Source organism: Lasioglossum baleicum, chromosome 5, assembly GCF_051020765.1.
Source record: "Lasioglossum baleicum chromosome 5, iyLasBale1, whole genome shotgun sequence".
Taxonomy (NCBI): Eukaryota; Metazoa; Arthropoda; class Insecta; order Hymenoptera; family Halictidae; genus Lasioglossum; species Lasioglossum baleicum.
The window spans coordinates 4173415-4189405 of NC_134933.1; the positions used below are offsets into that span (position 1 = coordinate 4173415).

At 33.2% G+C, this 15991-nt stretch overlaps 1 protein-coding gene and 1 long non-coding RNA gene across 2 annotated transcripts; both read left to right on the forward strand.

Annotated features, from left to right (window-relative positions):
• The first annotated feature begins 3353 nt into the window (after positions 1-3353).
• LOC143209069 (uncharacterized) lies at positions 3354-4300 on the forward strand. Its single transcript, XR_013009039.1, has 2 exons — positions 3354-3933; positions 4031-4300. It is a non-coding gene; the product is annotated as an uncharacterized LOC143209069 (long non-coding RNA).
• Positions 4301-14295: 9995 nt separating this feature from the next.
• LOC143209162 (proteasome subunit alpha type-6) lies at positions 14296-15981 on the forward strand. Its single transcript, XM_076424484.1, has 5 exons — positions 14296-14532; positions 14707-14801; positions 14877-14958; positions 15019-15448; positions 15876-15981. Exons 1-5 carry the CDS (start codon positions 14457-14459, stop codon positions 15931-15933), a joined length of 741 nt encoding a protein of 246 aa, XP_076280599.1. The 5' UTR covers positions 14296-14456; the 3' UTR covers positions 15934-15981.
• Positions 15982-15991: the final 10 nt, after the last annotated feature.

Below are 15991 nucleotides of genomic sequence, written 5' to 3' on the forward strand. Positions count from 1 at the left end.
CGTGCCTGCTCTTTATTTGTATTAAAGCTTGAATAATGCACGTTTCATGTGAAAAACTTAAAAGACAATATTTCTAGCTTTTTAACGAATTTTCTCCGGATGAACTTAGATATGTATCGATAATATCATTAAAATGTCTTTACGGAAGTTATACAATACACCTAGAAGATTACAATATGGTAAAGTATGGCAATAATTAAAAACGAAATATAAATATAAACATTATACGTATTATATTTCGTGTTTATATTTTATTCTGTATTATCTATAGGCTCTATATAATTAACTTCCCGATTTTATAGGGAAGTTATTGTAATGACCCCGAAAATCGAAAATCGATTTTTTAGCAGATCATCACGTTTCATGGTCATTGCAGTCATTTTAGACTATTTTCAGCAAAATGTTCGTGTGTGTGTGTGTGTGTGTGTGTGTGTGTGTGTGCGTGTGTGTGCGCGCGCGTATGGTCGTTTCTATGTAATCAAATTTTTCGTTAACGTTTTCAGAAAAAGTAACAACGCGATCAGGATGATGAATGATGCAATCGATATGCCCCGCTGTAACTTAGAGCTGATTAGATTTTGGTCCATTTTGGTCAAGTAGTTTTTTAGTTTTTTCGAAAGAAGTTCATTCAACAATGCAATTTATACGAGAGAACGGAAAGTTTTTACCGAAGAAACAAACGTAATTACACAAAAAAATTTTTTTCGATTACTTTAAATTTAAAAAAAAAAATTTTTTTTAAATTTTTTTTTGTACCTTACGATGATGTTTCCGCTTACAATAATCGAAAATTATCCCAATGCAAGAGTGAGTTAATCATCTCTACTCGCGAGAATACATTTTCAAAGAATATCGATGAAAGTACAAAAAAAAATTTATATTACAATCTTTAAAAAAACAATCAGTTCAAAACGAATTATTAACTGAGATTAAATTGAAAATTAATATAAACTATATGATAATTATTAATAACATTGATGTTGAAAACGGATTGATTAATGGAGCACACATGCGGAATATTAAAATTTATTACTTTTCAAGAAAATACTAAAATTCCGTCTATATTGTGGTTAGATTTTCAATTGGCCAGAGTAGGAGTGAAAGTAAGAATTCGTTATCGTGATTATATGAAAAATGCAAATATTGATCAAAATTTTACACCAATAATAAAAATATCGAATCAAGTAAATATGTCGAGTGAGGAAAAATATCAAATCACACGTAGTCAATTTCCAGTGGTTCCTGCTGAAGCGATTACGATTCATAAAAGTCAGGGACAAACATACGAGAAAGTATGTTTGGATTTTAAAAAATCAGAAAGGCGAACTTTACAAATATTGTATGTAGCACTGAGCAGAGTTTCAAAATTGAGCTCAGTTTATATATTTTGGGACAATTTAAATTAACAGTATCGAAGAAAACCAAGATCACTACTGCAAACCCGGATAATGAGGAGTTGTATCGTTTGCGAAAAACTAATTAAGACAATTTATTTTGCAACATTAGTATGCTATAACAAGGAACCAAGCGAGCAACGAGCATACGATGTTGGTTTAATGTGACGCCATATAGCAAACATTTTGATAAGTAGAAAACTATTGAATTTCCCTGAAAACGTATAATCTTCTTAAAACGTACACTTAATAATGATAATAATATACTGCAACTAACGAATCGGGAAGTTCTTTGTGTGGCTCGTGGAGAGTCACACACCAAATAAAAAAAAAACATTAATAGCTATAGGTACTACTAGCCATGCGTACCACTAACCCTTTCGCAAGAGCAGTCCTAACCGCGAGCGAGCAAAGCGAGCGAGCAAAAACAACCCTACTCGCGAGCGAGCGAAGCGAGCGAGCAACAATAACCCTCTAGTTTTTTATTTTATATGATTTTATTTTAAGTTAATTTCCATTTTATTTTATATTGTATACTATATATTATCTTTTAAGAATTTGTGTAAGATTAATGATAGTTAAGTAGGTTACTTAACAGTTAATAAAAACATCACCCACTGAAAAGTTATCATAACTTATTACATACCACGTTGTAAATATTTTCTTATAATTTTTTCACGTGAAACGTGCATTATTTCAAATTTTAATACAAATAACGATCATGCACATGTCTGCCGAATATACCTAATGTACTTATATAAAAATCACATTATGTACAAGTTATGAAAGAAATACGTACCATTATTATTATTATCTATGTCATAAGAACGCACAGTTGATTCTCGGGTATCGCGATAACTCGTTCGCGCGATCTTGTTCTATTGTTTTAGAAGCCGCCCGACAAAGGTGAGTCATGAGTACACTGCGGATCTTTATGCAAAATAAAAAATGTTTGCATTGATTGCACGGCACATGAGCCAAATATAAATTGTATTCTTCTTTTAATTATCCTATTAAGCTGAAACTAATACGTTGATGTCCTTAAATATTTTTAACATGTCCACTGCTTTAAATTGAACGTGTACATTTTTGTCATACATGCATAAAATCCGCAGTCTAGTCATAAGCTTCCCGATGTGTCTGATGTATCGCGTACCCGACTCGAGCCCGATAGGCGAAAAACCAACACAAGGTAATAAAAGTAGTGGTTTTTTTCCCCTCCCCAAGTTAGCACAGGGTCCTCGAGGTCGAAAACTGAGATTCGACACCCCAGAGTACCCCTAAATGACGTGTCAAAATTTCATTAAGTTCGGAATACTTTCCAGGTAGACGCCTTTTTGCGACCTGCCGACTGGACTATATGAAAAAACTTGACGACACTGAGGAAAATGAAAAATTGAATAACTCCAAGAAAAATGGAAAACTTAATGTGACTCCGAGAAAAATAAAGAACTTACTGACTCTGAGGAAAATGAAAAATTTAATAACTCTCAGTTAATAAGTTGTCTTCAATGCCTCTTAAAAATGCAATTAATCGCATGTAGGGATTGATCAGGTGTTTCTCTCTCTATATTAAAAAATATTTAAAAATCCTTTGACAGATCTGTTTTGTGGCGTCAGGATACTGCTGTCGATATTCCATCACAGTTTGTATAGTATATATTATTTCTCCACTTTGTTTCTATATAAAATTTTAATATGATCCTCCATTAGTTTAACGCCCCGTTCAGCGGTATCATTGACCACCTTCAGTCTATGTTTCAGTCAGTCTACTTATTATTCATAATAACTTCTTTTTCCGATATTTTAACTGTTTTTCTTTTGTAGATTGGAGCGTATTAATGAATTTAGTTAAGGTAGTAGAGAGACTTCCAGGATTGCAAGATATTCATTTACTCATTTCTCGATAATACAAATACGGGGTTTTTCACTAGTCAAAAACGCTAGATAAAACATCGATCTAGGGCGCTATCTGCCTCAAAAGTCCTATTTTTTCGATTACGAGGCGTAATTTTCATTATTCGGCAGCATGTAGCTATGAAAATAGCTATATGCGCAGTTGTATGCTTCCGAATAATGCAAATTACGCCCCTTAATATCTCTGTCAGTTATGTATATATAAAAAAACTCTTCAAACAAAAGTTGTAGTATATAAGATGGTGGATATAGTATCAGAGAAAAAATTTTTTTTCAAAGTAATTATTTCAAGTTTTCAAAGTCACGGATGTTTTTTCTATCAACAACTGTTTATGCTACATACGGATTCTTAAAGAGAAAAAAGACAAATTCAACGATATATCATAACGTCTATTTATGTAAAGATTTAAAAAATTCAAAATTTTCAAATTTGCTGCGCCTCATTTTCCCATGATCCAATCGGCCCCAAAAATTTTCCAGATCATTTTCTCAACATTTGTTACAATTCTGGTTTACGGAACAAAAAAATTTCATGGTCGAAAAATAAGGTCCACCCTAATGTCCATATACGTAAATTACGAGAAGCAGTAAAGGGTGCTTAACGTCGAAGAAGAAAATCCTGGTAATTAAAACTTAATATGTACTACATTCTACGTTATTAGAATAATTGTAGTTTAATTATGATACATTTTATATCAACATTTTTTATTTACACTTAGAAACGCACTGTCTCGGAAGGAAATGGACATTCGAGAGAAGCAATAAAATTAGAGCATCATCGCGAAAAAAGATGAGTTTGCAATAACCTCAATATTTTATGAAATTCTATTATAATTATAGTTATGACTGTGTTTTTTTATTATAGGAAGACAGAAGATCAAATAAACTTGTGTATGCTAGTATAAAATCAATTTATATATATTATACAATTTATTTTATTATTTGTTTGACAACTAATAAATCTACAAATTGTTTCATAAACTAAAAAATACTTCCTGCATTTTCGTATTCTCCAATCAGTCCAAATAAATACCATCAACCTGTTCTCGATCATATACCAATTTTTATTAATGCAATTATGACAGTAACAAAACGTTTCTATTTAAAATGAATACATATTTTGAACATAGTTTTAACATTTTTAATTTTTTGGAAGGTTAAAAAATGTAATTAAAAAAGTAATGAAAAATAAAAATAAAAAAAAAATCCTCGTTGCACGGGGACCAGAAGGCTAGCTCCAGATTGCGATTCATACGCTCGACGGCTCGACAGTCGAATTTCAGTTTCGTTTCCGTAAGCCGTAAAGCATGGCAACATGGCAAGTTCTAAAAATAGATTGTGGCTCGCACAAGCAGCGCACACGGATATAGTAAAGGTACGCTGGTGAGTGTAGCGCGCGGGCGCGTTGCTAACACGATACCAATACAGTGTCTTCTGCACCGACGAAATGCCGTCGTTGGCCTCCTGTTTCTCACTCCAGTCAGAATATATCCTAGAGGGCGTAAGAGAACACCGAAAAATTCGAGTCCCGCCAACTCCCGTAAGGCTGGCAGTCTTTAACAGTATCTCGTCGGTGGCGCGGGGATAACGGGAAAGTTACAGTGATCTGATATACCACAGCGGTAAAAGTTCCACAATCGACGAGATATTCGTCAAGTGGAAGAAGAATGATATAGTAGAATGCTGACATTACCCATTCTGTAATTGCCTTATAATACTATATGTATATGTATAATTCTCTTATTGTATTCTTATTTCCGTTATTATCACCATTGTAATAATTGTTTACAATATAATCGATAGTTTATAGATGAAGGAAAAATGAAAGTAACTACTACGTAATATTCTACAAATGTATATTGGAATTTAAATAGTAATTTGAACATTATTGCGTTATATATAAAATAATGATTCTTAAAAAATATTCTGTTATGTTATGTAATGACAAAATTCAATCGTTCTTATTAAGATCCTTAGTAGGAAACAGAAAATTAATTTTTTTACTTATTTATCCCATACTTGTAATGCTCGACAGCATTATTGACAGCAATTATTAAAGCAGAGGTAGTAACAAGATAAAAGTATTAACTAATTAAACTAATTTTCGACGGCTCCTATCCATACAATGTTATTTAGAGGCAGTATTTCGCACGAAGATATCTAAAAAAATAATTCTATTTGACTCTATACGAATATTTCTTGCACCATATATGACGCTATTTAAAAAGTGCGTGTAACATTATTTTATTTCATTCTGAACTGAACCACTTCCTGAAACATGATTCATTTATGAGTACATTGTGCGACGAGGCGAAGATCTAGCAGACGAAGTCGAAGTCGAAATCTTAAAAGAATAAGGACTATCCGCGTCTCTTCTTTTCCCGACGCTGTCCTTCTTTGTGTCCGAAACTTGCGTCGCTCATTGCATAAGCAAATATCATCGGAATTATATAATTTTGGTACCATTTTCATAAAAAGAAACAAAATTTACCAAATATGTTAAGGAAAATCCTATAAAAAAGTAATGATAAATAATTAAGCTTTATTGTTTGATTAGTAGTCTCACACCGATATACCCGACCCGACCCGTATCAATATATGTATATGTTACAATGTTTCACTCCACTCCACGGCGACCGAAGCCCCCGAGCTTCACTTCCCTTTTCTCCGTTCGTCATCATAGAATAGTGTTTCCTGAAAATTGAATGTCTCATATCTGGCCAGACTCGAGTTTTCGACATTTATAGCAAGCTTGCTATAATCTTATCTTATATGTCAAAATTTAGTTTTCTATTTAAAATATTTTGTTGTTAAAACTCATTAATAGTTTTAAATAGTACTTGAATATATTTAAAATGGTTTGGAATATTGGAATATTACAATTTGGAATGAAGGGCCTAGCCGGACGAGGTAGTCCTTCGAAGTATTTAAACAGCCGTTGTGCCATTCAATTTTCGGTCAATTTTCCCCATTTGCTTGCATTAATTTAATCATATAATTGCATTTAATTGAAATTGATATTTGAGATTTTTTCCCGATTTTTTGGTTCAAAATGTTAATTACACAAAGTGAAAAACACGCAAAAATTCGACAAATGCAGGTTTTTTAGAGAAATTGAAAAATAGCATTGTGATCATATTTTTAGACTATCAACATACCAGAACTTTTTTTACGACAGCGCGCGTATAGTCCAGTCGCCAGGTACTTTTACCTGGAAAGTATTCCCAACTTAATGAAATTTTGACACGTCATTTAGTGGTACTCTGGGGTGTCGAATCTGAGTTTTCAACCTCGAGGACCCTGTGCTAACTTGGGAGAAAAAATCACGATTCTTATTACCTTGTTTTGGTTTTTCGCCTATTACTCAAAAACTGAAAAAAACGACGGCGGGGTCCGATCGGGGATGTTTTTTTTTTATTATTAATATCTATATTGCTATTAAACATAACACCAACAAAAATATAAAAAGGCTTGAATCCACTCGGTTGAAGTAAATAAATTGTGCTATCCTCCCCAGTTAATAGTGAAAATGTAAGGGGTATCCGTAGTATGAAGATTATATGTATATAGATATGTTGAAAAACTAAAGTTATGAGCCAAAAACTTGCAATTGCCTGCTAAATGTCACAATGCGTGGCTCAAAATGTCATTTTGAGAAACATTTCCTAATTTTGAACGCCTGTCTATCGGTGCCTGTTGGGTCAAAAAAAAGATTGACCAGTGTTTGAATAAAATTTAATGCTCTTTCCAAAAATGAAAAACAAAAGTTCTGAGGATCCACAGTTTTTGAGTAATAGGCGAAAAACCAAAACAAGGTAATAAAAATCGTGGTTTTTCCCCCTCCCCAAGTTAGCACAGAGTCCTCGAGGTCGAAAACTGAGATTCGACACCCCAGAGTACCCCTAAATGACGTGTCAAAATTTCATTAAGTTCGGAATACTTTCCAGGTAGACGCCTTTTTTCGACCTGCCGACTGGACTATATGAAAAAACTTGACGACACTGAGGAAAATGAAAAATTTGATAACTCCGAGAAAAATGGAAAATTTAATGTGACTCCGAGAAAAATAAAGAACTTACTGACTCTGAGGAAAATGAAAAATTTAATAACTCTCAGTTAATAAGCAGTCTTCAATGCCTCTTAAAAAAGCAATTAATCATGCAGGGATTGATCAGGTGTTTCTCTCTATATTAAAAAATATTTAAAAATCCTTTGACAAATCTGTTTTGTGGCGTCAGGATACTGCTGTCGATATTCCATCACACAGTTTGTATAGTATACATATATTATTTCTCCTCTTTGTTTCTATATAAAATTTTATTATGATCCTCCATTAGTTTAACGCCCCGTTCAGCGGTATCATTGACCACCTTCAGTCTATGTTTCAGTCAGACTACTTATTATTCATAATAACTTCTTTTTCCGATATTATAACTGTTTTTCTTTTGTAGATTGGAGCGTATTAATGAATTTATTTATATATACATATATAAGGGAGTAGAGAGACTTCCAGGATTGCAAGATATTCATTTACTCATTTCTCGATAATACAAACACGGGGTTTTTCACTAGTCAAAAAAAAAACGCCAGATAAAACATCGATCTAAGGCGCTATCTGCCTCAAAAGTCCTATTTTTTCGTTTACGAAGCGTAATTTGCATTATTCGGCAGCATGTGTAGCTATGAAAATAGCTATATGCGCAGTTGTATGCTTCCGTATCTCTGTCAGTCATGTATATATGAAAAAACTCTTCAAACAAAAGTTGTAGTATACATATAAGGAGGTGGATATAGTATCAGAGAAAAAAATTTTTTCAAAGTCATTATTTCAAGTTTTCAAGGTCACGGATGTTTTTTCTATCAACAACTGTTTATGCTATATATGGATTCTTAGAGAGAAAAAAGACAAATTCAACGCTATATCATAACGTCTATTTATGTCAAGATTTAAAAAATTCAAAATTTTCAAATTTGCTGCGCCTCATTTTCCCATGATCCAATCGGCCCCAAAATTTTTCCAGATCATTTTCTCAACATTTGTTACAATTCTGGTTTCCGGGACCAAAAAATTTCATGGTCGAAAAATAAGGTCCACCCTAATGTACATATACGTAAATTACGAGAAACAGTAAAGGGTGCTTAACGTCGAAGAAGAAAATCCTGGTAATTAAAACTTAATATGTACTACATTCCACGTTATTAGAATAATTGTAGTCTAATTATGATACATTTTATATCAACATTTTTTATTTACACCTAGAAACGCCACTGTCTCGGAAGGAAATGGACATTCGAGAGAAGCAATAAAATTAGAGCATCATCGCGAAAAAAGATGAGTTTGCAATAACCTCAATATTTTATGAAATTCTATTATAATTATAGTTATGACTGTATTTTTTTATTATAGGAAGACAGAAGATCAAATTGTGTGTATAAAATCAATTTATATATATTATACAATTTATTTTATTATTTGTTTGACAACTAATATATCTACAAATTGTTTCATAAACTAAAAAATACTTCCTGCATTTTCGTATTCTCCAATCAGTCCTAATAAATACCATCAACGTGTTCTCATATACCAATTTTTATTAATGCAATTATGACAGTAACGAAACGTTTCTATTTAAAATGAATACATATTTTGAACATAGTTTTAACATTTTTAATTTTTTGGAAGGTTAAAAAATGTAATTAAAAATGTAATGAAAAATAAAAATTAAAAAAAATCCTCGCTGCACGGGGACTCGAAGGCTAGCTCCAGATTGCGATTCATACGCTCGACGGCTCGACAGTCGAATTTCAGTTTCGTTTCCGTAAGCCGTAAGCCGTAAAGCATGGCAACATGGCAAGTGCTAAAAATAGATTGCGGCTGGCACAAGCAGCGCACACGGATATAGCAAAGGTACGCTGGTGAGTGTAGCGCGCGGGCGCGTTGCTAACACGATACCAATACAGTGTCTTCTGCACCGACGAAATGCCGTCGGTGGCCTCCTGTTTCTCACTCCAGTCAGAATATATCCTAGAGGGCGTAAGAGAACACCGAAAAATTCGAGTCCCGCCAACTCCCGTAAGGCTGGCAGTCTTTAACAGTATCTCGTCGGTGGTATTGATTAATTTGTTAAGATTTATTTTGTTTTTGGTTACTTAACAACAAATATCTATTTATATAACAAATTAGAATTCATTCAAAATAAATATTTCAAAGAAGTAACAAGTCATTTATTTAAAAGAATCATCTTATATCCTCTACATTTTTTGGTGACCCCGACGTGATCCTTTTTAAGTAATAAGGATGCCGCTTCATCATTCTCCAAATAGAATTGAAGGGAGATCAAATCAAGATCTTGTTACGGAAACGAATAGAGATTTGATAACAGAAGAATTACCTTCAACAAGTCAAGTCAACAATTCCAGTCAAATCAATGCAACATCAATGGTTAAACTTCCATCCTTTTGGAAAGAGAATCCGATATTGTGGTTTACCCAGATTGAGGCAGCTTTCGCAATTAGCAGAATCTCCTCTGATGATACTAAATACCGGTATACCATAATTAATCTAGATAAAACAGTTCTTCCTTTTGTTTCCGATATTTTAAGCAATCCTCCAATTAAAGACAAATATGAAATTCTTAAAACAAGAATTATTTCCTCGTTCGATGAATCAAGCGAGTCAAAATTAAGAAGATTAATTAGAGGAAATGAGATGATTGACGAAAAACCGTCAAATTTCTTACAAAGATTGAGAAATTTGGCAGGTGGTTTGTGTAGCGAGAGTGTTCTAAAAACATTGTTTCTGGAGCAACTACCAGAAAATGTTCGAGGAATTTTAGCTATTAGTGAAGTACAAGAACTTTCTAAATTAGCTTATCAAGCTGATAAGATTGTAGAAGTATTAAAACCAAATAACATTTGTAACATTACTTCAAAAGAAAATTATACTTCTAATCCTTCACAGGAAGAAAACGACCAAGCTTTAAATTCACAGATTGTGGAATTAAGAAAACAAATTGAAGTTTTAAATATTAATATACGAAGAAATAATTACAAAAACAGATCGCAAGATCTAGGTCTAGGTTTTTTAAGAGAAATAGAAGCATTTCAAAGTCAAGATTTCGAAATGAAGAATCCTTATGTTATTATCATCAAAAGTTTAGAGAAAATTCCTTTAAATGTAAAAAACCCTGTTCTTGGAGTGGAAAGGATAAAAGAGACCGATCAGCTGAAGGGTTAGAGGAAAACTAAGAAAGCTGTCTGGAGTTCAGACGATCCATGATAGCTCAAATGTTAATTATCGTCTGACGATTGCCGACAAGACGTCAGGTATGAAATATTTAATTGATACTGGTTCTGATATTTCATTGTTACCAAGGAAAATGTTAAAAGGAAATTTAACGGAAACAAATCTTATGCTTTTTGCTGCAAATGGTTCTGAGATTAAAACATATGGTCAAAAATTAATTACTGTAAATTTGGGATTACGGAGAAATTTTACATGGGAATTTATCGTAGCTGATGCGGTAATGCCGATTATAGGATCAGATTTTATAGGTCATTACGATCTATTAGTTGATTTACATGGCAAAAGAGTTTTAGATAAAGAGACAAAATTACAATCATTCGGAATCTTAAAACGAGTACATACTATTTCAATTTCGACAATAAATGATTCATTTAAATATAATAAATTATTACAAGAATATATTGATATTACTAAACCTGTTAGCAAGGAGATTGTTAAAAAAGATGTTTATCATTATATTGTAACCAAAGGTCAGCCGATAGCTGAGAAAGCTAGACGTTTGACACCTGAAAAATTTAAAATTGCTAAAGCAGAATTTGAAGAAATGATTAGGAAAGGAGTTTGTAGGCCATCATCAAGTCAATGGGCAAGTCCTTTACATATGGTTCCAAAGAAAAATGGAGAATGGAGACCATGTGGAGACTATCGCATATTCAAGATTTTTCTTTCAAATTAGCAGGTGCAACAATTTTTTCAACGTTAGATCTTATTAAAGCATATAATCAAATACCCATGGCACCTGAAGATATTTCCAAAACAGCTGTTATCACGCCATTTGGATTATTTGAATTTTTAGCCATGCCTTTTGGATTAAAAAATGCAGCACAAACGTTTCAAAGATATTTAGATAATGTATTAAGGGGATTAAATTTTTGTCATGGTTACATTGACGATATAATTATTGCTTCAAAAAATGAGGAAGAGCACAAACAACATTTAAAGATAGTTTTTGAACGATTACGAAAGTTCAAATTGTCAATAAATGTAAATAAATCAATCTTTGGTGTTAAAGAAGTCAAATATTTAGGATATTTAATTAATTCAGAAGGTATGAGACCTATTGAAGAAAAAGTTCAAGCATTGAAAGATTTTCCAATTCCAAAGGATAGGACAGATTTACGAAGATTCCTAGGAATAATAAATTTTTATCGTCGTTTTATTCCTATGGCAGCAAAAATTCAAGCTCCTTTACATTCTTTACTTATTGGTGCCAAAAAGAAAGATAAGAGGTTAATTGAATGGACAGAAGAACAGAAAGTTGCTTTTAATAAAACGAAAGAACAATTAATCAATGCTACATTATTGGTACATCCTGTAGCAAACGCACGTCTAGCGCTAACTACAGATGCATCGGATATAGCAATGGGAGCTGTTCTGGAACAGTACGATGGTAAAAGCTGGCAACCATTAGCATTCTATTCAAAAAAATTTTCAGAAACTCAACATAAATACAGTACTTATGATCGAGAGCTTTTGGCGATATATTCTGCAATTAAATTTTTCCGATTTATGGTAGAAGGACGAGATTTAGTTGTGAAAACAGATCATAAGCCATTAATTTTTGCATTTAAACAGAAATCATTAAAAGCTTCTCCTCGACAACTTCGACATTTAGATTTTATAGGTCAATTCACTACTGAATTAAATTATGTCAAAGGAGACGAAAATGTAATTGCAGATGCCTTCTCAAGAGTTGGAGCAATTGAAATGCCTATTGTGGTAACCACAGAAGAATTAGCGGAAGCACAACAGACAGATGAAGAATTAAAAAACATAATTTCAGGAGGAAATTCGGCATTGCAATTACAAAAATTGAGAGTAGGCAATACAAATCTTGTACTATATTGCAACATTTTTGAAGATAATATTCGACCTTATGTTCCAAAAATTCTAAGAACACGAATTTTAAAAATTGTACATAATTTATCACATCCTGGAAGTAGAGCTATGAAAAAGACATTGTCTCAAAGATTTGTTTGGCCGAATATGGCAAAAGATGCTGCAGAATGGGTGAGAACTTGTTTACCTTGTCAGAAGAGTAAAATTCATTGTCATCAGAAAAATTTGCCGGAACATATTCCAGTACCTAAAGAAAGATTTAATCATGTACATATAGATCTCATTGGACCACTTCCTATTGTTAATGAATATCGTTATTGTTTAACTATGATTGATCGATTTTCACGTTGGCCTGAAGCAATACCAATTAAAGAAATTTCAGCAGACACAGTAGCGACTACATTTTTCAATTCATGGATTTCAAGATTTGGCTCACCGTTGTCTGTAACCACAGATAGGGGAAGTCAATTTGAATCGCAAATTTTCAATGCACTATCAAAGATGGTTGGATTTAAAAAGATAAGAACAACTTCTTATCATCCTGCTTCAAATGGGATTTTAGAAAGATGGCATCGATCACTGAAAACAGCTATTTGTTGTCATGAAAAAGAAGATTGGACGAAGATTATACCCATTGTTCTATTAGGATTAAGAACAATTTATAAAGAAAATTTAGGTTCATCAGCTGCAGAGATGTTATATGGACAAACTTTAAGATTACCCGGTGAATTCTTTCTAGAAGAAGAGATTCCGGTTGATCAAAGAATTTTTTTACAAGAATTAAGGGAACACATGAAATTGCTTAAGCCTCATCAGACGATACATAATATTAAAAAAAAGGTATTTATACATAAAAATTTAAATTGTTGTACACATGTGTTTTTGAGAATAGATGCAGTCAAACCACCTTTAACACCACCGTATGAGGGTCCATTCGAGGTTATTGCAAGGCCATCAGAGAAGGTTTTCACAATTAAAATTAATGGTCAACCGATCAATGTCAGTACTGAAAGATTGAAACCTGCCTACTTAGAAAATATAGAACAAGATGGAACCCAAGAAGAAATTGCGGATTGTCCTTCATTTATCAATAAAGGACAACTTAAAACTTATCCAGGACCAAAAGAAAAAAAGAAAATAGGATTTGTAGAATTCAATATTTAAAAATATTGTCAAAACTCAGAGGGGAGTAATGTGGCGGATGTAGATAATGAAGATATGTAGATAATGAAGATTTCTAATGTAAACTTGAAGATAATGTAGATTTCTGTTAATGTTTATTGTATTGATTAATTTGTTAAGATTTATTTTGTTTTTGGTTACTTAACAACAAATATCTATTTATATAACAAATTAGAATTCATTCAAAATAAATATTTCAAAGAAGTAACAAGTCATTTATTTAAAAGAATCATCTTATATCCTCTACAACAGGTCGGTAACAGCGCCATCTAGCGGTAGATTTTGAACTAAATTTGGCTAACAGTTTGAGCGTTTGGCCGCTGCATGAAATGGCGCTGTACGGACGTTTAGGAAGAGCAAATAATTCGTGTCGAAATTAACATTGCGTCTTATGGGAAAAACGGCACGAATCATTTGCTGCTGTAACGAATATCCAATATTTCTTCATTTTGCAGGAATAAATTATCTTTATTGTACAATACAAACACAGAGGATTCTCCAGTAGACACCCACCAATTTTTTTAACCCTTGAATAATAATTTTATTGAACATTTAACCATCCACGGTCACCTGTCAATAACGTGGTTGATTTTTCCTGTCCTCCTTTTCTGCTTCCACTATCCCATTCCAGTGCCATGGGCATACTCCAATTCGTTTGAACAGTAAGTGTTGTTTACAACGTATTGTTTACAACGTATCGTTAAATGTAAATCGCCTTGATGCAAATGTTACATGATTTGGCGTTTTGTGTTGCCTAAATACCAAATACCTGCCTACCAACTTTGAAACACGACCATTGAGGCTTAGTGTTTGTGAACATGGCGCGAGGTAGTAGTGCTGGCTTTGACAGGCATATTACGATATTTTCGCCTGAAGGACGGCTTTATCAAGTGGGTAAGATCCGCAAAAACTTATTTTACAAAGCTGAATGATTCGTCAATAATATTTCACCCACATCATTCATATTATTCGCTAAAAAAACATACCGATTCTTGAACCGGGAATCATGACATGGCGTGATCTGCAATTTTGAACTTGCTAACTATTTGCGAAATAAATGCTTTACAGAATATGCCTTTAAAGCAATAAATCAAGGTGGTTTGACATCCGTCGCTGTTAAAGGAGTCGACACTGCCGTTTTCGCGACTCAGAAGAAAGTGCCTGTAAGATAACCTCCACTAACTCATTATTACTTTTTCTATCCTCCATTTTTATTCTTTCGTCGTATTTATTTGCAGGATAAACTACTTGATGCATCCAGCGTGACTCATATTTTCCAGCTTACCGAACACGTAGGATGCCTTATGACCGGCATGATAGGTGAGCGAAATTATTATATACATCTTTGTTGCAAATACTACAGCATGTTTTCTATTTCAGCTGACAGCAGATCTCAGGTGCAACGTGCTCGCTACGAGGCAGCGCATTTCAAATACAAGTATGACTACGAAATTCCCGTAGACGCTCTGTGTCGGCGTATCGCCGACATCAGTCAAGTGTACACGCAAAATGCAGAAATGCGACCTCATGGATGTTCTATGATGCTTATTTCGTATGATAAAGAAAAAGGTCCCTGCGTTTATAAGGCCGATCCTGCCGGATATTTCTGTGGCTACAGAGCCATTTCTGTTGGTGCTAAACAGACTGAAGCTAATTCTTATCTCGAGAAGAAGTTGAAGAAGAAACAGAACTATGATCACGACGAAACAATACAATTAGCTATTACATGTTTATCCACTGTTTTATCTGTTGATTTCAAACCAACAGAGATTGAAGTCGGCGTGGTATCGAAGGATAATCCCAAATTTCGGTAATCATCGGAGACCGTTAACCCTTTGGACTCGAAGCAATTTGAATTCTGAAATCAAGACATCTTTCAATCTAGAGGATTTTTATTCTATGTAATCTTTTTTACACCGTTGACGTGAAATTGAACCTGTTTTCTCTTACATATGGATTTTTAGCAATTTCTAGAGTATAGAATTTAATAATTTAAAAACTGTTTCAAATAATATTAGTCACCATTCGAGTGCAAAGGGTTAACTGTGCTTTGCATATGAATATTGCTTCATTATAACTTGTTTTTTCAAAAACGAGACCTGAAATGTGCTCGTATCCATAATAGCTGTTTACTGCATTCCTATATTGCATGTGCAAAGTAATAGGAATAGGATAGACAGCTCTTATGTTGTGTTATGTTAAAAACAGACAATAATTATTATATTTTACTGTTTCAGAACTTTAACAGAACAAGAAATTGATAAACACCTCACTATAATTGCTGAGAAAGATTAATAACTTTTATGTATAATTCAATATGAATAAATGTCATGTCACACTTTATATACTTTTT

Excerpts from the sequence above, each read along its gene's own strand:
- LOC143209162 (XM_076424484.1), top strand. The coding sequence starts at position 14,457 with ATGGCGCGAGGTAGTAGTGCTGGCTTTGACAGGCATATTACGATATTT. Across the intron at positions 14,802-14,876 it reads CGACTCAGAAGAAAGTGCCT|GATAAACTACTTGATGCATC; the intron begins GTAAGATAACCT and ends ATTTATTTGCAG. Across the intron at positions 14,959-15,018 it reads CCTTATGACCGGCATGATAG|CTGACAGCAGATCTCAGGTG; the intron begins GTGAGCGAAATT and ends TTTCTATTTCAG.